General features: G+C 54.1%; 1 protein-coding gene across 2 annotated transcripts in view; it reads left to right on the top strand.

The window, feature by feature from the left end:
* Positions 1 to 27,170, top strand: part of MVB12B (multivesicular body subunit 12B) — a 185,150-nt gene that overhangs the window by 144,556 nt on the left and 13,424 nt on the right. For both annotated transcript variants that reach the window (XM_044264893.1, XM_044264894.1), the window contains exons 8-9: positions 20,207 to 20,262; positions 22,665 to 22,724. In XM_044264893.1, the coding sequence (XP_044120828.1) occupies positions 20,207 to 20,262; positions 22,665 to 22,724 (116 nt within the window). The remainder of the gene's footprint in view (positions 1 to 20,206; positions 20,263 to 22,664; positions 22,725 to 27,170) is intronic.

The following is a 27,170-nucleotide window of genomic DNA, read 5'->3' as shown; positions in this document are numbered from 1 at the left end:
TGCTCCCAGACCAGCAGCCCTGAACATTCTCTCACGAAGAGGCGGCCTTTGACTTTGGGATCTGGGGTCCCTTCTAGGCCTCTGCTGAAATGGTTTTTCCACTGACCCCATAAACGATTACACCACAGTCAGGAGGGCCATATTCAACACCCGGTTCTGTTACGGGCCCACTGGGCCGCATTGAACGAGCCCATAAACTCTCTGAGCTCGGGCGTTGTCATGGCGACACTGGCCCAGGGTCAGCCTCACGGGGACAGGGTAGAAAGTAGGAGAAAGCAGTTAATGGGTGTGCAGCCCCAAAAGGAAGCTCCGCGGGTATTCACCATGTGAGTCGTACAACGCTGGGGGGCGCCGTTCCTTCATTTCTATGCTTCTCCATGCCCAGGCTGACTACCCCCCACTCCACTCCGCCTATAGCTTTGCCGACCTGCGGGGTTTCTCATCTGGTTTTTCCCATCTGGTTTGGGGGTTTTATTTTTTTAATTTAATTTTATTTCTTCAGTGTTCCAAGATTCATTGCTTATGCACCACACCCAGTGCTCCATACAATACGTGCCCTCCTTAATACCATCAGGCTCAACCAACCCCACACTCCACACCCCTCCAAAACCCTCAGTTTGTTTCTCAGAGTCCACAGTCTCTTGTGGCTCACCTCCCCCTCAGATTTCCCCCAATTCACTTTTCCTTTCCTTCACCTAATGTCCTCTGTGTTATTCCTTATGCTCCACAAGTAAGTGAAACCATACGATAATTGACTCTCTCTCTGCTTGATTTATTTCACTCAGCATAATCTCCAGTCCAGTCCATGTTGATACAAAAGTTGGGTATTCATCTTTTCTAATGGAGGCGTAATATTCCATTGTATATATGGACCACATCTTCTTTATCCATTCATCTGTTGAAGGGCATCTCGGCTCTTTTTACAGTTTGGCGACCGTGGCCATTGCTGCTATGAACGTTGGGGTTCATATGGCCCTTCTTTTCACTACATCTATATCTTTGGGGTAAATACCCAGTAGTACAATTGCAGGGTCATAGGGAAGTTCTATATTTAATTTCTTAAGAAATCTCCACACTGTTTCCCAAAGTGGCTGCACCAACTTACATTCCCATCAACAGTATAAGAGGGTTCCCCTTTCTCCACATCCTCTCCAACACTTGTTGTTTCCTGACTTGTTGATTCTAGCCATTCTAACTGGTGTAAGGTGGTATCTCAGTGCGGTTTTGATTTGAATCTCCCTGATGGTTAATGATGATGAACATTTTTTCATGTGTCTGTCAGCTGTTTGTATATCTTCTTTGGAGAAGTGTCTGTTCATGTCTTCTGCCCATTTTTTTGACATGATTATCTGTTTTTTGAGTGTTGAGTTTGAGGAGTTCTTTATGGATCTTGGATATCAGCACCCTTTGTCTGCAGTGTCATTTGCAAATATCTTCTCCCGTTCTGTGGGTTGCCTCTTTGTTTTGTTGATGGTTTGGGGGTTTTAAATTCCCGTAACATTTTCCCCTTTCCTGGGGCTTTAAAGAAAGTATTTTAAGAACAGGCCTCTGCTTTCCTGTCGGGGCTTGTGTTTTGTGATGGTGCCCCCCCAATCCCTACCCACCGTCCTGTCTAGGGGCTACAGCAGGTCTGAAAGCTTCCTGGTGCAGAAATCACTTTTGTGTGTCTTTTTAAGTTGTTAGTTTCCATTGAAATGTATCCTTTCATACTTTGTTCTGACCAAAGGTTCCCTTTGAAAAATTCAGGGCAGATTTTCAAGTGCTGGAAGTCATTACTCAGGAAAGCACAGAAGGGTTGGAGAAGGAAACTCAAGGATCCAACACAAGTTAGAAATACATTCCCCAGCTTCATGATATGTAGAGCTCAATTGGAATTAGGCATTAGAGAGAGGGAAGGAGAAAGCCTTCTGTCTGGATCCCAGGAAAGATGGTCATAGGCTACCTGAATGTTACCTTTTATTCCTACTATTGAAGGTAAAGGCCACAGAAACCCCGAGTGCTCAGGAAATTCACTGTAGATTGAGAGAAAGACAGACCAAGGACCTTTCTGGGCTCCTAAAATCTTGTGAATTTTGGAGGCTCAGTCCAGGAAAGATCCAAACAAAGAGAAACCCCATGGTTGGGTCTCATCGTAAGTGATAAATGATCACTAGTAGAGCACCTGGTTATGCTGTGGCCCTGACATTTTCTTGAGATCGTGTCTTAAATTATGTAGGAGCGTCAAGAGCCTGACCTTCTAAGGTTGGCACTCCTGGCCTCCCTTTGAACTGGAAGCAGAACCACCTGCCTCTCCAGCCATGGGACAGGGTGAGCGCATTGGCCTCTCTGGGCTGTGACCGTGTCTAGCACTAAGTCCAAGATTTTGCCAAGTGATGACTGTGACCAGTGCTGCGGTTCTGTGTGCTGCTGCCCTGCTTAGTCCTTATGGGTCCCAGGGTGGCTTATATGTGGGTCAGAGGCTCACAGAACCGCACTCTGAGGCTCCAGGCACAGACTGGAGCTTCTCATGGTGCCCTTGTCCCGGAGCTCCTGAGCCAAAGTCTGGAGGTTTAAGGCCAGGGATCTGAGTTGGCAATGAGCATCCCAGACCACTCTGGGGCCTATAGTTTGGAGAGAAGGGCAGGTCTTCTGGAAATGAGGGGAGAGGGCATGGCTCTGGAGACATATGTCTAAGGTGGTACCAGAGGCCCAGCTCAGCAAGGCCCCCTTGACTTCTGCACTTGTCTGGACTGTTCCCTCCCCTGTGGGTTACCCCGGTCCTCTCCAGGGATGTGGCTGCTCGAGAGGCAGAGGGTTCCTGTGCTCGGAGCTGCTTTTCCCTGGGCTGGCTTCACAGAGGACTTGCCCTGGTTTGCGAAGCAGTGGCTCCTGCGGTTCGGGTCATCTGCTTGGACTTTCCATTTGGGGCCCTTCTTTGAAACCACTATTCTTCCTGCCTGGGGCATCTACAGTCGGCTCTACTGGCCTCAGTTGCTCTGGAGGACGCCTGCCCATCTCTTTGACAGGCCCCCTAGCAGGCTCCCAAATGAATCTGCCACCCCACGGTCCCTAAAGTTGGCAACCCCCCCCCCCAGCTGCGTGTGCGGCTCTGCTCCGACCTCCCTGAGGCCGTGCTCCCCCGTGGGGACCAGCGCTTCCTGCACAAGGAGCAGGTCCTGGGGGGAGGCCACCTGGAGTCTCGGGCCCCCAGGGCTTAAGCTCCCACTTCGCTGCCCGGTTGCTGGCAACGTCCGCGTGGAAGTCGTCAGTGCTCCCCCCACCCCCCGTGTCTCCATCCGGAAAAGGAAAACATTGCACAGAGCAGGATGCAAAAGTCAGCTTCTGGTTTCGACCTTCTCAGGTCCTTTGAAGTGTTTAACCTCAGAACGCTGACACCCCACCCCGTCTCAGCTCGCCCCCGGATGTGCCCCAAATGCTCTGCTTTTCTTGCACTTTCCATCCACTGTGAATGAGCTGCTTTGCCTCATTCCTTTCCAGATCCCCTTTTGGGGGAGGGTAGAGTGATGTCAGTACCATAGAGGGGGGCATCCCCCAAGTCCGGGGCTGTGGAGAGAGATCTCCAGAGGGAATCAGAAGCCCCGTGGTGGTATGCGGAAGGCTGTGGGCAGTTGCCCGGGTTCAGCCCCGCCGCCGTGTCTTGCCTGCCGTGAGCTCCTGGGTGGGTTCCCCATCTGCCCTCGGCCAGAGTGTCCTCTGCGAAACTGGGAAGTGGGGGTGTGATGACCATAAAGAGTAACCACATACACAACTCAGGATGGTCCCGAGAAACCCGTAAGTTCGCAGAAAGCACAGAGACCGCAGCCTGGCACGGAGTCGGAGCTCTGTTCACTGCGAGCCACCGCCACCATCACGACCTTCTCGGGGGCTGAAAGGACTGATGACAGGTGTGAGGGACGAGGACAAGTCCCTGTTGTCCCAGGCCCCAGGATTAGACATCCGGGTGGGCAGTGGAGCTCTTCCCTGGGACGGGATACAGAGCAGGAAGCTCGTAAGGGAAACGCGAGCTGCCCTTGCTTCTCTGTTGGCAGAGGGCGGGGACAACGTCTGGCCGCCTCTCCTGCCGGGTCCCCAGCGGGCCGCGCACGTGGCCATCAGAGAGCCCCGCGATCCCGCCCGCTGGCCGGCTCCGCGGCCCTTCAGGGCTGGGCGGCTATTGTCTTTGAATCACACTGCTGGGAAGTAGTTTGCATGGATTCCCAAGTTTGTAATTAAAACAACTGAGAAACAATTTTCAGTATAAAAAAAAATAATAGCTGAACAGGAAGTGTCTTTTAAAGCAGATGTTGTGCTGTGAGCCATGTAGAAATATTATTTTATCATCAACCCAAAACGGTTATCTCAAGACTTGAAAGGAAAACTAAGGGAACATCTTTTCTACTAACCCAGCATTTTTTTAGCGCCTAATATCATTTCACATTTAAAGGTGACAGCAATATCTTTAACGTTTTTCTATTGGATTAATAACGTTTAATGTTCAAAGCCATAAAGTGAAATGTTTTCGTGAGGGTGCTTTATATCACTAGTGGAAAATTCAAGTGGGAAAAAAAAGAAGAAGACAACGACCACACACACAAAGTAATAGGCGCCGAGTGCCATCAAGGAAAGGGAGACGGGGCACGGAGGTGGCTTCACAGAGCCTGTGGGTGTGCGAGGCTGGGGTCCCGCCGGCCCGGCGCCAGGAGGGGCTCGGCGCTCTCGGCAGTGAGCGCTGGGAGCCCCCGCCTGGTCCCCCGGCCATCCGTCTCCGCCCAGCAGCGGAATATGACAATGTTAGCATTTTTCATTTCCCTGACGTTACCATTAATAAAGCAATGATCCAAAAGGGGCTTTGCTGAGTCTGTTCTTTATGCTCCCATCACTCACGACTAGATAATTTCACACAGGATCGTTTTAAAATTAAATGGCGATAAAAACGCTCTGCTGTTCTGTGTTCACCAGTTCATAGAAGTCTATCAAGTCATTAATGTGTCATGACAAACTGCTCGATGGATACAAGAGTAATTAATTATTTGAATAAATAACAAGTTGAACGTGGGGCTTTGAACCACAATGACATACGCATCCCATTAAGGGCGTCTTGGAACCTTTGCAGGGCACTGGTATGAAGAGTTAAAATGCAGGCCGGGGTGTTGGGGATGATGAGAACCAACTTTGCACACCCAGGGGAATATTTTACAGGGAGAGAGCCAAAATGTCACATTTCTGTGCCCACATGTTCGGTGTTGAAAGTTCTCTGGCAGAGGCCATTTCAAGATACCCCTGGATCGGCGACGTTGTCAGAGAACAATTATACAGATTTTCATAATCACCATTAATCTCTGCATATTTTTCACGATAATTACAGCAATTATTACTTAGATTTCTCTGGTACATGCCCATTGTGGGGAAGGAACAAGTGCTCATTATACCGGATCGTTCAGAGAACCTCGGATTCAAGTTCTTTGTCGTGTGCCTGCGCTCCGTTATTTCAACTCGCATTGCCTCTGAAAATTCGTCAGCTCTAGAAATTAGAGTCATATTCGCAGGCTCTATTATTAAGTCCTAAGGCTCAGCTTAGGCCACGGTTCGAGTCGATGGCTGACTTGCTCCTTCGTGGGGCCGTGCGTTTGGTGGGAATTACTGTCAGGTGGCGGGAGACGCCCATGACAGGGGCCGTCAGAGACGGGGGTGGGGGGGCAGCCTCACACCTGTTCCCCACGACAGACTTACAAAGTGAGCTAACAACCAATATTTAGAGAATACATTTTTGTGACATGCCCTTTAAAGGTTAATATTAAATCTGAGATCTGGGTAATTTATGGCATTGTACTTCGCAGACGCGTCAAGTGAGACAGAGGGAGCGCCCTCCCCGGTTTTCCCCGATCAAGGTGGGTGTCCATTCAGGCATCGGTTCTGTCTTGGAACTTTATCTCCATGTCGGCGTGGTCCGAGAGCTTGTCCACCAGAGCTGAGTCTTGGGGAAGGTGATACGTTGCTTGCAAGAGAAGCCATTCCCCTGGGCAACGTTTCTGGAAAATGATGCAGTTTGGAAACGCAGGGCTGTGGAGGTCTGGTGTGTGTGCTCTTGGGACCCATCCCAACCACAGACATGACTCTGTGGTCTCCTGTCATTCCACGTCTGGCCCTGGGGACCGGCAGAGCCTGCCCGCCTCAACCTGTTGTTACAGGTCTAGCTACGTGAGGGGGACGACGGCCAGGCCTTTGCTTTTGAACTGGGAAGTTCAGTATTTGAGCTTTCTGTAAAAGAGAAGAGTAAAAAGAGAAGAGTAGTAAAAATGCCCTTTTTTCCCCTCTTCCAATGAACTTTTATTAAGTCATGACCTGGTTCGAATGTACACAAGCAGCCCAATCTTAAGTAAGCATAAATTGGCGTTTAGAGGGCTGTCAGACTTTGCCTGGAGGTCCCCTTTTATTTGGCCTGTACCTGTGTCCGTCACCGTGCCTGGTCTCTTGGAGGCACTCGGCAGCTCAGGGAGGCTGACGCCTGGGGCCCGTGCAGGCAGCCTCTCCCCCAGTGGCTGCCCCCCTCCCCCTTAGCTGCAGGACTCTGGTCCACGGTTTTCTCCTTCACTGGGGGATGCCTGGGCCCTGGGAAATTCGATCCCACTAACCAAGGTCAGAAGAACTCTGTGCTGTTACATTTCAGACTATCTTTCTTTACCCGGTAGGCTATCTCTTCTCAAATCCTAAATAAAATGTATAATGAGGTTCTGCTTTTCCCGCTTGGGTGATGCCACCATCCTTTTGAGAAAGTACTTGGGCAGTTAGACAATTAAAAGCTGACTTACTGGTGACGAAAGGCTGAGATCCCTGAAGCAGGGGTATTTGTCTTGGCCATGAGGGTGTCCCCGGGGAGAGTGCCCAGGGACGCTGCAGGGGTGGCTCCCGGGAACCTTCTACATCCGTACAACTTCCATCCGCTTTCTCGTCCTTGTTGGTTGGACTCTTGGGCTCTGCCGTCTGTAGGGGACGTTTCATCTCCTGGAGGAAGGCATCCCCACCTCCTCCTTCATATGGTGGGAAGGCAGTGGACTTGGAAGGTCTCCCTTTCTGCACCAGCTGTGCCATTTACCAGCTTTGTGGCCCCAACAAGTCCCTTCCCTTCTGTGCTTCAGGTCCCTCTGGCAGGGGGTAAGGCGAGGTTTAACCGGGACTGTGTGTGAACTTCCTGACGTGCTGTCCTTGCCCCCAGAGAGTAGTGGCCAGTCAGTCCTGGCTTTGGACATACAGAAACCTGAGACACCATCTCTCCCTGCCCTCTGGTTCCAGGACAGGGAGGCATCTGACCAGAAGCTGCTTTACCCTTCGAGATCGTTGCTTTTCCAAAGGTTTTGTGAGTAGAATCTGGAAGAGGGCTGGAGAAGTCAGCTAGAAACCAGCTGTTACCTACAGTGCGTTTGGAAATTGCACCCTCTGGGATGGACCTCAGATCACAGGTGCATATTTAATACAGTGATTCTGAGATGAAAGAATGTCCAGTGGGGGGGATTTTAGATCTCACCTAGCCCAGCGCTGCTGTAGCCTAGTCGCACCTGGGAATCAGCTGGAGCCTTGAAAAGCTACCGACTCCCAGGGCCGCGGCTCATACCAAGTAAATCAGAAGTTCCTAGAGGAGGAACGGCAGGTGGTTTTTGAAAGTCACAGGTCAGGGACGCCTGGGTGGCTCTGTCAGTTAAACATCCGACTCCTGATTTCGGCTCGGGTCACGACCTCAGTGTCCTGGGATCGAGCCCCACATTGGCCTACACACTCAGCAGGAGGTCTGCTTGAGAGTCTCTCTCCCCGTCATCTGCTCCCCTTGCTTGTGCATGCTCGCTCTAAAATAAATAAATCTTAAAAAAAAAAAAAAAAAAAGCCACAGATCAGCACCAGCTTGGTGATCTAGCCCAGCCACGCACTCTCATCTGAGGATCCCAGCTGGGATCACCCACTCACGGTGCTGCTTGCTAAATTTCCTTCCCATAAAGTTACTGTTTTTCCTCTTGTAATTAACATGTCATCAGTGGGAAATACTTTGGGACTATGTGCATAGTTCATTCCTAATCAGATTATCCATTGATTTTTATAACTCCTTCATTCCTTCGATGTGAGTTGGCATTCTATTGTAAGGATGAGTTCCCCTTATCGTTGTTTGTGCACATTAGTGTGGACTGGAGGGTTCTAAGTCATTATTGTCCTTATTTATTTGGACCCTCAAATTGTTCCATTTTAGCCAGGAGGAGCCCCTTTGAGCTGGCTCCTGGGTCCTTCTGCTGAGTTCCTGTGATTCTTTGAAGACATCTGGTACAACAAGATGTCCTAGGCTTGTTCCTTCACTGCCTCCCCCTCCGTCAGCCATTTCTCTAAAGAGCCCCTGTGTCTCTCAGAGGAGAAAACTAGAATCCAAAACTCTGGGCACTAGGTGTGCTCATGGCTTCTGGGCTGTCAGCAGGTAGAAATAGATGCCTTTGTGTGTGTGTGTGTATGTGTGTGTGAGAGAGAGAGAGAGAGAGAACCTGTGCATGCATATAAAACCATGTGCATATAAACACATGCCTCTGTGTGTTGACATATGTCTGTCTGCTTATTAAAACCACACCTCCTGGGGTGCCTGGGTGGCTCAGTGGGTTAAGCCTTTGCCTTCGGCTCAGGTCATGATCCCAGGGTCCTGGGATCGAGCCCCTCATCGGGCTCTTTGCTCAGCGGGGAACCTGCTTCCCTTTCTCTCTCTCTGCCTGCTTGTGATCTCTGTCTGTCTAAGAAATAAATAAAATCTTAAAAAAAAAATTCCACACCTCTGGTTGTGATCCAGTATCATGGAGCACATTTGAATTTTCCTCCCGTTGTTTGGCGGACTTCTTTTCTTTGGCACTTGCATCCGATGTTGCATTGCTCAGAACCCCAAGCTGGCCCTGCCCTCTTCTCACCGCGTGCTCTTCCCAGAACCTCTCATCTTCTCTTGTGCTCCAGTCACCGGCAGGCTGGATGCTCCAGATCCTCCCCTGGCCGCCTTACTTCTGTATTTCCATCCGGGCAGTCCTTACCAACCAGTCTTGAATCTTGCTCATCATGTCCCAACCACGTTGACTCTGTCTCCTCTGAGATGTTTCACAAGCCCGTCAAACCCAGCATGGCCAAAAGAGACCCTGCCAGCTTACCCCTCACATCTCCCAGGTCCCCAGGCGCCCGTTCTCCTAGAAAGCCGTGAAACTGCCGCAGCCAGTTGCCAAGTCCCGTGATTCTGCATCAGAATTCCCCTCGATCTGTCCCCTCTTCTCCATTCTTTCAATCACAGTCCTGGACACTGCTCCCAGCATCCCTCACCTAATTTACTGCCAGAACCTCCCCCTTGGTGGTCCTGCCCCCACACCCCCGCCTCCCTCCCTCTAATCCATGCTTCTCTCTAGAGCCAGGAAGCCATTCCTGAAATATAAATGTCTCTCTCCAGCTCAAAAACCCTTCAGCGTCTCCCCAGGGACCTCATGGTGACCTGTAGGCCTCTTAAACAGGCAGCCAGGGCTCCTGACCAGCTGGTCATCGGCCGTCTCTCCACTCATACTTCTGCCAGCTGTTGAAAGGACCAAGATACATCTATAGGTCCGACAGGGGAACTCTCTGACAGTTACTGAAAAAAAGAAAATCGTAGAACGGTTATGCTACGATACTATTTTTATGAAAAGCAAAGACACCTACAAAACAAAATTCTGTATTTCTTCTGTGTATGCAAACAACAGCAGTGGTTGGGAGAACCCGAGGACTGTGCGCAGATCACATCCAGGGCTAGCCCCAAGGAGGCTCCAGGGTCAGGGCTCTGCATTGAAGGGCACTTTACCTTAGCTGTCTTATTGGAATCGTTTGTTTAGGAAAGTATTCCTTTATTGAGGGGGTAAAAAGTTCAACTTAAAAACATACAGGTCTTCGTAGTCTCACGGTGGGGTGACATCCCACTAAACCCATCATCGGTTGAAAATACATTTACTACCCCTACCCTACCCAGCATCACAGCTCAGCCCAGCCTACTTTTAGACCCTTCCAGTTGGGGAAAATCATCTAACAAAAGCCTATTTTGTGCTAAAGCGTTGAATATCTCTTGTAGTCTTTTGAATACCGAAAGTGAAAACCAGGACGGCTGTACAGGGATAGAATGACCGTCCGTGTATGTGTCGTTGACCCTCGTGGTCCCCTGGCTGTCTGGGAGCTGTCGCCACCCTGCACCGTGGGAAAGGATGGAACCGCTCGTTGCTAGCTCAGGGAAGGGTCAACGTTCAGAACCTGAAGTACGGCTTCTACTGAAGGCGTATCACTTCTGCACCATCGAAAACTCGTGAGTGGGGCTGTCCCGAATCGGAACTGCCTGTGTGCGAGATGGTTCTGAGACGATGAAGAAGGGGCTGTGAGGGGAGGCGCACCTTCCTGCCCACGCGGCCGGGCCACCCCCCGGCAGGCGGTGATATTTGCCACTCGGACCCGTCACAGCTAGAGGCCAGACCTGTCCTAGGTCAAGGCTTGGCCTCCGTCCACAACTGGCTGTGGATGAAACTGCTTGTTCAGACCACACCTGTGTTCTGGAGGAGTGTGGTCGCTCCTAAGAGCAGCAAAGCTCCACTGGCCCTCGGGCTGCGTCTCTGCTTCTCGTCCAGCTTTGTGAGAGCCCCTGTTGTTGTCTGCGGCTCGCTTAGGGGTCTCTGTGCGTATTGCTCTGTGGGACGGCAGGTCTGGACCCGCGGGATTTCCCTGCGATGCCCCACAATCGAGGTGCCTTTTCACTCACGTGGAAAAGTGGCGCTTGGTTGGATTTTCTCTTTATCTTGAGCAAAATGCAACAGGTCTCGGCCCCAAGTGACCAAATATTCATGAAGTTTTAGAAAGCGTTTCTGCAGCAGTGGGGAGTGTTTTTGTTCGTGTACCCAGAGTTTCTCGTGGCTGCAGAGTGTGGCCCTGCCCCTCTGCACTCTGCCTTCCCAGCTCCCGTGGCTCAGACACCAGCCATCAGGCCGCCGACGGGCAAGTGCAGAGCCCTCAGTTTCCTCCCAGGATACTGGGGACGCAGAGACCTGAACTGGGCCACACGGCTGAAGTGGCACTTCCTGGCACCTCTTCTGTGTGGGGGACCGAGAGCCTCCCCCACTTCATAGAGCCTCAGAGAACATTCATTTGTGGGGTGTAGCCACTTCATTTTGGAGAGTACGGCCTTTCCAACTGACCTGACAAATGAACCTCCTGGCACCCAAGGGCAGTTTTCTTCACTTACTTTGCTTCGGGGGCTCTTGTCCAGGGGACGTTAAGCCGGCTTGGGCCCAGCATGGGTCTTGCTCCTGCAGTTGAGCTTGACCTGTGACCCAGCGGTGGCAGGTGCCAGGGAGAGCCATGGTCAGGGGCACCCCCAGAGGGAGTCCTGGGCAGGTGTTGCTTCCATACCTCCAGAAGCCTCTGCATGGGGACTCCTAGCCCACGGGTTACAGAATTTAATGTGGCTGCACTTCCATTTCGATGACTAAAAGCAGGTCAGAAACCAAAAAGGTCTACTTCCTTGGAAGGACTTTCTCCCCAACTTGTGATGACGGTGAGAATGAGCAGGTAGTTCCTGGGGGCTTTATGGTTTTTCTCCTTTAAATGTCACAGCAGCTCAGGTAGGATTATCTCCTTCCTTCTCCAATGGAGGAAGGAGAAGCACAGAGATTCAACACTTGTCCTAAGTCTGAGGTGGACCCGGCCTGAATCACGCCTCTGAAAAGCAGGCCCCCTTGGTTGGCGTCTGCAAATCGCCGGTATCCACCACACGCTGTGTGCCCGCTATGGGCCGGTCCACGCTCGGACCTCTGTTCTCTGCAGGCTCAGGCCCTTGGCCATGCTGCCAAGTGCCCGTGGTTCTCCTCTGACAGGTGCAAGTCTGACTCAGGCTGAGGGACCTGCCTGAAGCCCCATGGCCAGCAAGTGGCTGAGCCCGGCTCAGGGCTCCCCGGGGTCTGACTCTGGCGCCCACTCCCTCCTCCCTATGGTGCCATCGGCCTCAGGACGTCACTGTGGCTGATAAGTCAGTTCTTTTGGCTCTTGAATAACCGGCAAAACACGCTACCTGGGGGATTTAGTTGGCCTAGTGTGGACTCAGTGGGAATGTCCCCGAGCCGACCGTCTTGGAGGCATCTACACATATCTTCCTAGGAACACCCCTGAAGTGAAACCAGCAAGAAAGCAAAACAGGCGTGGTGCTTCGGTGTGCAAAGGAGTTTCGAGAACCGGCCGTGAGATCTTGAGGCGTTGGCGTCTTTCCCGTCACAGATTGTAAAGGACCGCTGACGTCACAGGGAAGGAGAGAAGAAAGAGGCAGGTTGCTGGTTCTCTACAAGCGAGTAGCCAGGGTGAAAGGCCGCCCCCTGCCCCCCACCCCATTCTGGCTGCTTTGGACTTTATCCTGCAAGTGACTACCCGCCGATCAAGCCACTTCGTTCTCCGCCATCTTGAATGAGTCCTTCTGAGATGCGGGGACCCCGGTTCACGGGACACCACCTGACGGCTATAAGCAGGGGACAGTTGAGATGCTGGGAATGCAGTCTTTTTCTCTTAATACTACTTTTTTGTTTGTTTTGCCACATGACTTTAAGACTCGTTATCAGACATGTTGACATTAACACCCGTGTTGATTAGAGCATTTCCTCGTTGAGATGTCGGTGAGGGCCGGGGTGGGCAGCTCTGAGCGACTGTGGGGCCCCCCAAGGCAGCTGGTGGGCCTGGGTCCGGAGCCCTCAGGAATTATGAGGATGAGTCCGAGTCGAGCCTGGGGAAATCCGAAAGTGTGTGTTTTGCGGGGAGCATCAAGGGATGGCTCTGAGGGGCTGCCTTGGCAAGGACAGCTGCGGTTCCCACACGAAGGAAAGACACAGGAGCTAGCAGGCTGTCCACGCAAGCAGGAGTCCAGCTCCCGCCCACACAAATCCAGCACCGCAAACTGGGCTCCTTCCCCAGGAACAGCAAAGTCAGGTAATCAGGTCAGTTGGGGAAAAAAAGGAATCCTCCCTCTGCCTTCTCCTCCTTTAAAAATCAAGGGTGGTGGTACTACAGCAGCAGATTGGAGCTTTATTTGTTTAAACCTTGCAGATTCTGTAAGCACTCGCCATCCTCTTGACTCGTAGTGCCGATTGTAAAAAGAACAGTTGAATGAGCTCATTGTTTCCTGGTTTTTTTCTTTAATGTATTTTACAAACACTCCGGTGACAGGCCTGACACGCTGATTTCTATGTACTCGTACTTCAGTTTGGGATTACAGCATTAATAACAGAGCTCCATGCATCATGCCATTTTTAAGCATGATCGTTATGATAAAGGGCATATACTTAATTACAGGCCTGCTTAATTACAGCTCTGTTGAAGCTCGTTTGTTTAGGAGAATGCTAATTGCACCACGGAGCCCGCGGCCCATCCTTGCTCTCATCTGCCGTACGCCGCTCCGTGCCGGGGATCAGCGTTTTGTTAAAACTGCCACCAAAAACAAAATTAAAAAAAAAAAAAAAAAAAAATGGAGCACCAGAAGAAAACAGTGTCCTGGTGCTTAAAGGAAGGCTGCCCGGACGTGGCATTAGGTCCAAGCAGACGCTACCATCTATGGCCCCAGGGGGCCTCCCCTCTCGTGTGACTGTGGTCCCTGTCACCCTCATGCTGCCTTCTGAGAGCTGTGTCTTCTCCCCATTTCACAGACAGGGTAGCTGAGGCTCAGGGAGGTGGGGTGGCCGGCTGGGCCACATGCCCACGCCCACAGAGTTGGCAGAAAGGCCCAGGCTATTGACCTCCCGGGCCGCCTTTCCATCACACCCCTGCAGTGCCCCCGCCACCACCGGCCAGACTCTGCTGGACTCCTGGCCCCGGCAAGCCACCCCACTGCTCTGAGCCTTGGCTTCCATGAGGCTAACTTGCAAGCAGTTGCTTTGAGGCTAACGTTACTCGATGCATGTTCCAGGAAGGCCGGCTTTGGTGCCAGCAAAGAAAGGACAGGCGCCGTCTCTGCCTCTGGGTTGTGACCTCGGATGGGTCAGGCGGTGTCCGTCTGGGATCCCCATGCGAACCCCAGGCTGACTGGGAGGGCAGGCTGGGAGACGAAAACATTCTCTCCGAAAGCAAGGATGCTCGCTGCCGGCTCTCCCTCCAGCTGCCCCGCACATGTCCCTCTGAGTAGACTCAGTGATAGACTGAAGGCTAGAGTGAGTGTCACAGTCTCTGAGCGCGGAAGAATAGTGAAGACAAAATAGTGGATTCAGTGAGGGGAGAAAGAAAGGAAGGAAGGAAGCGTGGCGCCCCCACGAGAAGCCAGGATGGAGATGATTTATGAACACGCTTTCGGAACACATGAAAAATGTGTGCCATTGATTTTAAGAATTATGTTTGGCAAATCTCTAGATATTTTAAAATATGGAATGGCTGCCCAGATAAAGAGAGTAGAAATGGATGTTATGGAATTAGAAGGGGATTCAGCAGTCCCACGGATCGGCTTTCCACCCAACACACAAAATCTCCCCCGAGCTCCCCAGCACGTGGCCGCTGCCGGGACCTCTCAGCCAGCTCTGCTCATCCTCCCTTTCTCGTCCAGAGGAAGGGACCATCCCTCTAGGCCTCCCCCTGGGGCGGCGCTGAGAATATGGGCGGACCTCTGATTACGCTCCCCTTCGAGTCTTACCTGGACGGGATCTCACTGCACTTCCCCCCGTGCTGGCACGGCGCTGGGTTCTAGGGTGCCAGGCAGGGGCTGATGGTGAACCAAAATGGACAGGGCGATGCCTTCCTGGAGCATCAGGCCTGACGGCTTTCTTCCCTCTCCTTGTGTGGTCGGACTCTGGGTCCCCCACCATCCTGGGACTCCTTGCAGGCCCTCTGACAGGGGAAGACTCTCTGACAACTGGTCCCCACACTGAGCTCACTCTCAAGGCCAGAGCAGACCAAGATGGCGGCTCCCTCACGTCGCACTGGGACTGTAGCGCGGTCTCTTCCCGTGGCACCCCTCCGGCATCTTGTTAGTTGAACCACACTACTGACTCATTTGACTGCAGACAAGTCTGTTTTCATACCTTCTGCTGTTCCTCCACATGTCTTTCATTCCATCAAATACATTTGGTTTTTAAGACCTCAAGCACAGGACTTATTAGCATTGACCTGGGGTAAGTCCCATCCTTAAACTTAGACCATGATCCCAATTTGGGGGGATCTTCATTGGATTTCTCTCAGTTATCCAGCGTATAGACTGTCCTCCCAGCCACCCCGCTGGCCACATCTGAGATGGGCTATGTGTATCTCCACTGAACTGATAACGCCCTGGTACCCTCCAGAGAGGTCAGTTGAGGTCAACATCTATCTATTAATCAGCTTTTTGAGCATCTATTCCAACCAGTTATGGATTCTCCTCCTGTTAACATTATTTAACCATATTTATCCATCTTGTCCACATGGGTAATGTGAGAAGTTTTGTCAAATGTTTTGCTAAAATTCACATTCTTTCAGCCTGCCATAATCTTTGTTGTGCTAAATTTTTTTAAATAAACGAAATTTGGCCAGCAGACTATCTGTCTAGCAAATCTACCCACAGGATCCTATCAACTCACTTTCTTTTCATCCAAGACTATTAAAGTCTGTTTTCTAAAAGAATATGAGAAGGAACTGACTGTGCTTATCTTTCTATCATGAACTTTAAGATAAAGTGAAATTTATCCCAAAGTTCCCATCTCTTTCCCATCACCAGGCAGTTCCCCTTGGGGGTCAGGCTGGGTCCGAGTGATCCTCCCCATCATCTCTTCTGCCACCAAGCCCATCAGGAGGACACCCTGAAGGCCACTGCTGCCTCTCCAACACCGTCTCGGGGGTGCCTCCTCCCTTTCTTCTCTCCAAAAGGGCTGCCTTTTGTATGATCCCATAAGGATGTTGCTTCTGGTCTTCTGCCTTCAGCCCCCTCAAGAAGTTGGTCTGTGAAGAAATTGCCTTTGAGCCTACCCAGCAGGGACCAGAAGGCGAGCCTTCACCAAACTCCTTCATTGTTCGCGTGGGAGACTGGCCCTTGATCCCAACAAATCCCCACCATTCTCCAGGTCTGGGAGTGAGGATTTCACTAGAGGAATGAGGTGGTGGGGAAGGGGCCGTAGGTGAACAGGAGGCACCTCTGAATGAGACCGACTTCCCGCCACTCAGAAATTCTATGGGATGTGGCTGTGTCTTCCACTCCCTTCCTCTAGTCTGTCTTAGAAGCTAAGAGGGGGCCTTTGGGAAATGCTGTGTGTGTCCGTGTATATACATATGTACACACATACATACACATATATAACGTCAAAACATTTATATATTCTATAAACATGCATGATGTAAAGGTGTATTTTTATTACACACACACACACCAAAAATTCTATTGTTAGTATCCAGATTTTACAAGTCCCTTTTTCTGGGTCTTTTTCTCCTCAGTTTTTTTTTACAGCCCTTCAGGTGCCAAGGGTCAAGCCCCTCCCCCATCATAGCCCACGAGACTGAAATGCAAGCGGGCCACCACGGTACAGAAAGCCAGTCTTCTCTTTCTAGATCTTTCTTTCTCAAAGATTTGACCATCGGTTGGAAGGAGATAGGAACACACACTCCCAGGGGGACAGAGGGAAAGTACTGAGTGGCGGGGTGTTGCTCTGGAGCAGGGGACATGCTGTGGGACTGGGGAACGGTGGTGCTCGCTCAACATTATGAACAGACCAGATGCCGCTGAAACGTTCACTCGCAAATGAATTTTGTATTGTGCGAATTTTAGCTCAACAAAATGTACTAAACTGTTACTGATGTGCTAAAAAAATTTTTTTTAAGTATCAAAATATCCCTCCTCCCTGCTGAAATCTCCCCAGTTCCCAGACTCCTTCCAGAAACCCTTGGGTTTTGGCAGCGGCTCACCAAAGCCTCAGGGGGTTAGGTGCACGCCCCAGGCTGAGCCCCCCTGCTCAGGGCTATTCTGGGGGAGCGGCCACCCTCCTGCCCCTGCTCTCCTGAGCCCCTCCAGACCTGGCCCTGGCCAGGGACATGGAAATGCAGCGGCGACTCACACGTGGACTGCCGGGAAGCCCCCTGCCGGAGAGGAGATGTGGCCGGGGACCCAGTGGGGGGCGGGGGCGCCTCTGGGAAGCTCGCTGCAGGAGAGGCACTCGGAGCGGCCCCCAGGAGGACAGCCAGGTGTCAACATAAGGAGAGTGAGAGGAAGGGCCTTCCGTGAAGGGGTTGCAGACCCTTATGTGCCACTGAGGACGCCCCTTGGGAATCCTGCTGTGTGGGGCAGTGGTGTGGCTGCCAGCCTCGAACCGGATGGAGCCACCTCTCTGCCTCCCTCCTGCTCTCCGTGCTCCCCGGGCCTCTCATTTCCGGAGCGGGGGATGATCAGGCCGTGGAAAGTCACCCCACTTCCCCTTCAGGATACGAGTTCTCTAAACACACACGGACGTTCAGACGGAGCACCGTCAGCAGCGATGGGGAGTTCTTGACCTCTCTTCTCAGGAACCCGCAGACACTAATACGGTCTTTAAAACAGCAAGCCTAGTGAGTGACTGGTCAGGGGTGCGCAGGGCCGGGATGTGTGCAGATGTGCTCCCCGAGCACTCCTCGCCAGGCATGAGATCTGTGGGCTTCCTGCGCGCAGCCCGTGGGGCGAGCGGGGGGAGCTCAGCCGTGGGCCCTGCGCGCAGCCCGTGGGGTGAGCGGGGGGAGCTCAGCCGTGGGCCCCGCGCGCAGCCTGTGGGGCGAGCGGCGGGAGCTCAGCCGTGGGCCCCGCCGTCTGTCTGGCTGGCGGGAAGAAGCGGGAAAGAGAGTGTGTCTGTGCAGAGGTGCGTACGGAGAGCACCGTGGCCCTGGCAGGTGAGAGCCATGGGCTTGTGAGATTTTTTTTTTTTTTAAGATTTTATTTATTTATTTGATAGAGATCACAAGTAGGCAGAGAGGCAGGCAGAGAGAAAGAGGAGGAAGCAGGCTCCCTGCTGAGCGGAGAGCCCGATGTGGGACTTGATCCCAGGACCCCGAGATCATGACCTGAGCCGAAGGCAGAGGCTTAACCCACAGAGCCACCCAGGCGCCCCGGCTTGTGAGATTTAAAGGAGAGGCAGAGTAGGCTGTGGCTTCCAGCCCTGGACTTGGGATGGGCAGGAGCAGGCTGGCGTGTGACCAGTGAGCCGGGAGGTGCAGGGAGGAGCGGGTTTGGGGAGAAGGTGGTGGCCAGTCTGACTGGGCTGTTTCCGCACATGCCCACTTCCTGGCCCAGGGGTCCGATCAGAAGGAGCCGGTGGAAGGGATGCCTGGAGATTTCGGGAGGACGTGGTAATGGCCATCAAAACCTGAAAGGTCCTGGTCTGGAAAAGGCAGATTTGTTCTCAGAAATTCCATTTATACCCAGTGGAAGGGTCAGAGATTTTTGGCGTCCCTGCTTGCTACCTGAGTGCCCTCAGCTGGCCCCAGTCTGTGAAATGATGGCAGGTGCTGAGTGGCACCTGCCCGGGCATCTCCGTGGCACCGGGAAGGGGTCGGGGGTCAGGCGTCAGCGTGCCATGCGGGATAGGCCTTGGCCCACACCCGGAGTTGGGCAGATGGTGGCAATTGCTGCGAAGGGAGTGTGGCCTCTTCTTGGACCTTGGGTGGGACCCTGTCCCGTCCCTCTCTAGAAAGCATGTGGCCTTTCAAGGGTTGTCTGTTTAGGGATGGGTTTTCCCAGCCATGCATGAACAAGCACGCATGTGTCCCCCGATGTCACTCGTGTGTCTACACGTGTGACGGGCTGAAAATTACCGTGGGCTTCCTCCCCACCTCCTGTGGAGAAGTGTCGCACTTCCTAGCCCTTAGCCAGCATTCCCCCAGGCAGTCCCGGTAGCTCGCAGGGGCCCAAGATGGGAAAAGGCCCCCAACTGTGGATGTCTGTGCCCAGGCCCAGGCCCAGACCTTAGGCAGCAGCCTTCCAAAGAAAGGAGGCTTCCAGGGCAACAGCTGGGGCCAGCTGTGCTGTTTCCTTTTCTTCAGACTTACCGGAGGAGGCTTCATTTTTCCTTTCCCGAAACACATTATGATCATTGCTTAAAATGAGCTACTGGGCTCAGCTTGCTGATTGGAGACGATTAGTCCCAGACTTCTCCGTCTCTTATTTTTCTCCTGTCTCTCTTCATTTTTTGCTTCTGCAACTCTTCTTTCTTAGGACTGGAAGAAATTGCCGCTCGTGTACCAGAGAAACCCCCATCTTAGATGTTGGGGGAAGCAGGGAACAGGACTTCCCAGGGAACCCCTCACCAGGCCTTCCCCGTGTCCTCCCAAAGCAGAATGGGCAGGAAGACCATCTCCCTGCGGGCTGTGGGAAGGGGAATGCTCCCCCGACCCTGTGTTTTCACTTGCTAGGGACCCATTCCCGTCTTTCTCTGATGTCCCCATTTGAGCAGCCTGGTGCCTCGAGGCCACTGTGAAGCCCAGGACTAGGAGACAGAGAGGGAACCATGCTGGCTGTGCCTGACGCTGCACACTCCTCCAGCTCACACGCACCCCTACTCACACGTACCCCAGCTCACACACACCCCTGCTTACACGCACCCCTGCTCACATGTATCTCCAGCTCGCACACACCCCTGTTCACGGGCCCTGCCATCCTCCTTAAAAAAAAAAAAAAAAAAAAATTCTGTTTATTTGAAAGATAGAGCACCAGAGCTCAGGACAGGGAGGACTAGCAGGGAGCCCAACACAGGGCTCTGTCCCGGGCCCCTGGTACTGACTAAGCCACCCAGGTGCCTCCCGCCATTCTCCTTCTAAACATAATGTAACCTTACTGGAAGTTTCAAACCCCGTCTTTCTGACTCCAAAGTCACTCTCTCCTCCAACCTAGACCTTCCCTATGGGCCCGGCAGCCTGGGGCATGGCGTCCTTCTCAGTGGAGAGAACGTCTCCCAAGCACACTCCCTGCCCACCACCCAGAGCACAGCTTGGTTCCCCCTCCCCCGAGCCACACGCCCCTCTGTCCTGCTGCCAGCCCCTCGGGAGCCACCACACAGGTCAGAGAGCAGACACCGGGCTCTGGAGCCCTCTCTGCCCCCACAGCTCAATCTGCACTTTGGTGAGGCGCTCAGGTGTGTGTCCTGGGTGAGGGCTGGAGCCCCTGGGGTCCCCACTCACTGGGGCCCACATAGACCTGTCCTGCCAATATCTCCGGCCTCCGAGCACCGCCAGCATCCGCAATGCCGTTTTCTCTGTTTCTGTTCTTTTACAGCAATGGACGGTGTGCCTTTCATGATCTCAGAGAAGTTTTCCTGCGTTCCAGAAAGTGTAAGTGTTTTGCACGATGGCCCCGCGTGATGGCCGCCCCAGCCCACACACCCCCGCGCGGCACACACGCCTCCACCCTCCCGCTGCCTCGACCACAGGGCTTCCTGTCCCGGCCCCTCCAGCTAACAGCTGCACACAGTGGGTGCTCAAGGAGTGACAGGGCAGGGATGAGGCGCGGGGAGGCAGTGAGATGGACAAGCAGACAGACCCCGATTCGGCCACAACAGGGCCTTTTTGTTTCAAATGTGACAGTCAATGGAGCTGAACTTCACTAGTGGTGAATGTTCTTGGTTTCCAAGTTCCACGTAATTAATTTTTGTTCTTTTTTATTTAACCGTGATAACATCTTGCTGAAAGAAGCCTGCCTCCTTTTTTTCATTGTAATTGGCTGGATTCTGAGATAACCACGCTCTGCTCTCCGTCGGAGGGAGGCCTCCGAGCGGCAGGGCTGGCTGGCAAGTGTGTGCGCCCAGAGCTGTGGTCGCCCGCTCACTGCAGACCTCCAGGGACCCCACGACACGCACTAGCCAGCCGGGGCCCCTGAGCCACCTATGACGACGCAGGGGCGGCATGAGCTGGCCGGGCCTGCGGGCCAGAACCCGGACTGAGGGGGGCGCCCACCACAGGCTGTGCGCTCCGGGGACCCTCTCTCAGACGGCCCTGCCCCCCGGGGGGGAGTCCCCCGCCCGACCCCACCCTCCCCACCCAGCTATTCAGGCCTGGGCCATGCTGGCTCAATAGGCTTGTTTCTGGGTCTTTTTTATCCTTTTTGCAGAAGTTTTTCATGAGCAGCTAATAACCGTGAGGGCCCCAGTTTGGGCACCAGCTAAAGAATCCTCTAGTGTATTTCTTGGATCCAGCTTAAAACCACCCGGCTTGCGATTTGACCTGCTCTGTAGTTTCCATTTTCATGAAATATAATAGGCCTCCTCTGAACCCTTCTGGTAAGCAGCTTAATCTTGAAAAATGCTCGTGACGTGACACGCGGAGCATGAGTAACTTCAGCCGACGCCACTTGGCCGCGTTGCCATGACGACGCTGGCGCCTCTCCCGCCCGCTCCCTGGGAGAGGCTGCTCTGTCCTGCGCACCAGCTCCAGTCGGGAAAGTTTAGTGGGGCGGTTAGAGCCTAATGATGCAACAGCTGGGCCTCTGCTGGACGGCGGGCAAGCAGCCCCGTTCTCGCCACTCGGGCTGGCAGCCGGAGAGAGCCACGCTGCTTTGTGGCCGCTGGCAGAGCAGTCCCGGGAGCCGAGTGGCTCATGCGGTGGCCGCGTCCCAAGGTCGCCCTGGCACACATGGCACTGCCCTCTCAGCAGGCGCTCAGGGCGGGCAGCTCGGGCCAAGCCCAGTGCCGTGCACCTCCATGCGCTTCTCGAGGTCCCCCTCCCGGCGGCACAGCCCCAAGAACCCAGCCACGCTGCTCTGAGCGGGAGAGGAAATGAGGCAGTGATTTAACCCACAGCTGCCCCGTTCTGCATCCAGGTCCGTGGACCGGGGAGCCGGCCTTTCTCGCGCACCTGGCAGGACATCCCCGCGGGCTCGGCTCCGCTTGGGCTCTGGGCTGGGGTTCAGAACCAGGAGGGCCTGGGGTTTTGTCGGGGACCCCGGCTTCACCTGCTCGTCCCCAGCTGCCAGCTGCTGGCTCCTGTCAGGATTACAGAACGCTGAGGGGCTCCGAGCGGGGGCCTCAGGGACGGGCTGCCCACTGACCTCTTACCTCTCACCACGCATCCAGCCCCGGGCTCTCTGTGCCGCCAGCTGACTTGTTGCCTCGTGAACTTGGCTTTTCCGGCTAGCTGGGGGAAAGCCAGCATTTTCAGAGAAGGCTCCCATCATCAGGAAATTATAGAAACACCCATTAAAATGCAGTGATAACATTTTTCACCACCATTGGGTTCTCAGATGACCATCGACGGGCGGTTCTTTCACTTACCTGCCATCTTCGAAGACCCAGAATTCCCGCCCGCAGTTCCTTAACCCAGCCCACTGCGAGATGCCACAGTCAGGGCAGCTGTGGCCTCCCCTCCTCCCCCTCCGTCCCCCCAGCTGCAGAAGGAGAAAACCGGCTTTTGACCCGGGCAGGGAGAAAGGAGAGACAGAAGTTACCAGTGCCTGGCACTGTCTCTCAGGAGGGCTGGGACCCTCCCCGGGGCTGCCCACAGAGGACTCAACAAGGGTCCCCACCAGAAGGGACGGGCCCTGCTGTCAGCCGGGTTTTCTGGAACGTTTGCCCACGTTGCTTGTAATCACTAGAGTCACGGTGGTGGGCTTCCCTTCGAAAGAGGGAAGGGAAAATGCTAGATCACATAGGGTGGCTTGAGGGGTCACAATCGTTATGCATAAAAGCAAATGTGAAACAGCGTTTTCCAACCGTTTAAAAGAATTTGATCTGTATTTGCAGATGCAGCCCTTTGATCTCTTGGGAATCACCATCAAATCTCTGGCAGAAATTGAAAAGGAGGTGAGCATGGCGCCTAGCGAGCGGGCAGGTGGGGCCTGGGCCTGTTTGCTCCCCACGGGGTCTCCGGTCCCCTGTAGGAGTCTGTCCCAGGAGCGGGGAGGATGTAGGTGTGCGGTGCTCCTCGGAGGAAAACACTTCCATGTGCCTCAGATTTATTCCCTAGAAAAGGAATCTCACGTTGATTGTGTTCACTGCTTCAAGTCCGTTAGGACCGACACTTCTTTGTGTTCTCTGAAACCCAGGTTTTCAAATGCCCCCAGTTTTAAAAGGTGGGAGGAAGGGGATGGGCACGCAATCGCCTCTCTCTCCTTCTTGGGTTCTACTCTTTGCCGCCAATAGAGGTTTGGGAACATGTCCAAGGAGCCTCTTGATGATTTAGAGCGAGGATCAGGATCCGTTCCGTTGTGCCCGAGAAGCCAGACCCCGTTCCGCCGCCGGGTTCCACGTCGTTTGGATGTTTGCGTAACCAAAGAGAAAGAAATCCAGGCCTGCGGTCCTGTGACAACTCTTGAGGAAGGAGAGCTGAGATACTGGGATGAACCCAGAGGTCTGACCCGCCCGTGTCATCCCCGTTTTCCTAAGACAGCGTTAGAGTGTGTGCGTGTCGTGTTCCATGTGTAGACGGCCGTTAAGCAGTCCTATGCTTGCAACCAGCTCTCCTCTGAGAGGAACATTTGTCTCAAAGATGGAAATGGTAGAAGCATTTCAATATTCTCAGTTCCTCTGGGTTTTCTCCTGTAGACCCAGCTAGCAGAAGCAGGTTGCGTTATTGAAAGATGGCTGAAATCAAGGAAAATTGAATCAACGTAGTACAACAAATTTCTAAACCTGTCATAGCAAAAACAAGACCAAAAAAAGTCCCCCTTTGTCTTTGATTTTCAGCAGATCATAAAGACCAACGTGATTGTCATTTATAGGTTGGTGGGGGGTGTGGGGGGAGCTGTAAACTTGGGGGAAGGAAGGGCGACTACTTTAGAGATCCCTGTGCCCATGGAGCTCGTGTCAGCCCTTCTCGAAAGCAAGGCAGCCATAGCTGGTTCTGCAAACTGCCTTTGTGTGGGGTTCCCACGTGGGGCGGCCCCGGGGAGTGTATGCAGAAGGCGTCTGAGGGTGGCTTCCTCTGGCTGCTGGGGGAAAGCGGGGGCATGGCCTGTGACCACTGTAGGATGGACAAGGTCATACAAACAGACGTCCAACCCAGCTCCACGCCAACAGGGGACAGGTCACCCCCTCTCTGTTTAAAGCTGGGAAAACGGGAGAAGGTACCCCCTAGGGTTTTCAGGAACACCACGCGAATGTGTGTAAGCACGGGGGCCCGGCCCCATAGGTTGGAAGCTGTGAGGTGGCGCGTGCTGAACCAGGGAGGCGACCGCCTGGATGCCCCACTTTCCCTTGCCCGGCGTCGGCCCTGCTTTATTTTAGCAGCTGCTCTGTGCTCACCTTCCGCTGGGCTCTCCCTGCATTTTCACTGGCTCCCGCCGCCCCCCGCCCCCACCGCTGACCAAGGGGGTGTCATTCCTCCCCATCTCGCGGGGCAGAAAGTGAGACACTAGAGGTGAAAGGTCTTGCCCAAGACAAGACTGAGACCCAGTGCTCACACTCCAAACCCTGCCCCTTAAGACTTGAAGCCTGTGGCTCCATGGGCTGCAGGGGACAACCGGGGTAGGGAGCTTGGTCCACCCGACGTGGGCTGGGCCTTCGGGTCACCGGGATGGGGCAGACTCTGGGGGGCCTGTAGGGCTCGGAGCAGCCTGCAGAAGCCACCAGAAACCCGAATTCGAAAATGCCACCCATACACACGTTTCTTTCGAATGTGTTGTCTTGATGTCCGACCCTCTGAGCAGAGCACGGAGGGGTGCAGAGGGCGTCTGGGCTCGGCCGGCCCAGGCTCGGGTCTCAGCAGCACCGCTTCACTGCTCTGAACCTCTGTCTTCTCTTCTGTAAATCGGGAGAGTAACAAAACGCTGCCCACCCAGCACTTACGGGGTCTGAGTCGTGTGAAGGGCCCAGGACGGGGTCTGGCCGCGGCCACAGTCGTGCCCGCTGTTACTGCTGTCCTCAGGACGGGGGGGGGGGGTGAGTGGGCGCATATCTGGCCCGGCTGCCCACACATAGCTCTATTTCTTGTCCCCGTCATGGGCTGAAAACCCACGCCTGTGGTCTTTGCTGAAGGACATTAACGTGGAGTTACAAAGCGGGGACATGGGGAAGGGAAGGAACCTTACATGGGGGGTAAAACCATCACAGACGCCCTCGCAGGCAAGAATGCTGCGGTTTTTTCATTTAATCTGAGGGTTTAGAAGTTACTGGCCCTGGCCGGCCGCGTGCATTTCATGGTGATTAGTATGTTGATGTCACGCTCTGGTGAACGGGCTGCAGCTTCGGCAACAATGGCAGAGAATTCTCTCCATAAATAAACATGAACTTCCCCCCTTTGCGCCGCTAAACTCCACGTTGCTCATGGAGTCTGAGGGCGAGCAGAAGCCGGGCCCACCGCCCCCCGGCCCTGGCTCTCGGCTCCTGGCTCCTGAGTAGCTGGGTGTCCCTTTGGTCGGAATGATTTTGCTCCTTTCCGTCCCCAGCAAGTCTAGCTGCCCCTGGAGGGGATGGGGGGGGGGGTCTTGGTGGAGGACTTTGCTTGGCTCGCTGTGTATTATTTTGTCATATTTTACATGATTGAGCCAAACCCCTTCCCCCAAAAAGGCAGGAGACTGCCTCTGGCTTCCGGGGCCGACCCACCACCAGAACCACGTCCCACGTCTCTCTGCCCATCCTGACGCCGCCTCGAGCTCTCGGCTTCCTGAACAGCAGGGCGAGGCCAGTGTCCACGGAGGCTGCTTTGTGCTGGGAGGGGCTTCTGTCCTTTACTCCCGCCACCGCCGCCCCCCGTGTGGACATGTGGTGTTGCGTGAGGTTCCCCCAGAGACCTGGGCTCACACGGTCTCCGGTGAGAAGGCCGCTGAAGCAAGGCCTGATGACAGCACGGTGTTCTGTCTGCCGGAACTGGGCTGGGGTCGCTTTCCTGCCAACTTTACCTTTACTTACCATGCTCTGCCCGGGGTACGATTCTGAATTTAAGCCCGTGCCCCATCACCGCCATTCAGCAGCAGGGACTGTTCATTCCGTGAACGAACCCCGTGACCCTGCCAGCCCTGACTTTGGTGGTTAGCCAGCTGCCGGCGCAAGCAGGGACCACCCCCCACGGCAGGGACCCGCAGTGCCCCCCAGCCTACCACAGCCAAGAATCGCCCAAGTAAGGATGGAGCGAGACGAGGTGTCACCCCAGGTGTGGTTGGGCAGTGCACCTCCAGCCCCCCCGGATCAGCCGAGCTTCAGGGAGCATAAGACGCAGGGCCCTGCCAGCAGGAGGACAGGACAAGGCTCACTGGCTGTGTGGACCAGAGGCCCCTGCCACGTTGGTGGGTACACCCCAGGTGTTTGCTGGAACATTCATGGACCATGTAGACTGTAGAGGAAACCGCATAGGCTGGAGAGGACACAGTCTGCGTCTGAATGCATGGGGTAGCACGCCAAATCTGCCGTGTAGGTTCGGCCCTAAACAGGTCCCCTGGCTGCCCCCCGACTCCGCCCCGGCCGTGGGTCTGATGGCCCCAGCCTGGGTGTAGCGCTCGTCCCCGCAGCTTCTGTTTCCGCCTGCGTCGTGATTCCCCAGAAGTGGTGGCTTGTGGCACTGGCTTAAGTTTCTCGAAAGACACCCCCAAGGAAGGTCATGTTTTAAGGTTGTGATTAAAATCGCTCTACCTGCTATCAAGCAGACATGGGCCGAAAAAATTCTTGACAAACATGAAACCTCTCACAACTAGGATACTCTGAGGTATGGGGGTCGAAGTGAACAAAGCTGTGGCTGATAAAGAAATTCCCACGTGAATGCGGTCACTCTCCTGGCGCCGATGGGGCCGGCAGCCTCCTTCCTGCCCAGCCTGTCCTCCCCCAGCCGTACTGCCTGCCATCCGCGTCCGTCCCCGGCCCGGGTACATTAGTCCGAGGCATGGAACCCTCCCCCCATGGGGCTGGGCAGCAGGAGGGTGGTGGTGGCCCCGGGGGACGGTGTCCCCGTGAGACCCTTATTGTCCTCCCCGCGGCCCCAACAAAAGCTGCTCTCTGTTCAGGAGTCAGGACAAGTGTGATTTCGCAGCCGACCTCTGTGATGAAGCATCTCCTCTCGGAGTGAGAAGATGGGCATATAAATATTCTCCGTCTCTGCCGCTCTTTATTTCCCTTGTAAGCAGTTGCTCCATTTCTCCATCTGATGGATTCCCCGTCACAGCCAGGGTGGGAGCCCAGGCTGCAGCTTCTAAAATCCCGCCCGTGTCTCCGTTCCCTTTACCGTGCCTGTTTATCCTGCCTCCCCGCCCACAGCCCCGCCTGCCCTGCAGACCCTCCATCCCTGGACTCCAGGAATAATGGCCAAGAAACGGCGGCCTT

Source organism: Neovison vison, chromosome 9 (assembly GCF_020171115.1).
Source record: "Neovison vison isolate M4711 chromosome 9, ASM_NN_V1, whole genome shotgun sequence".
NCBI lineage: Eukaryota > Metazoa > Chordata > Mammalia > Carnivora > Mustelidae > Neogale > Neogale vison.
This window is presented reverse-complemented; position numbering and strand designations above follow the sequence as displayed.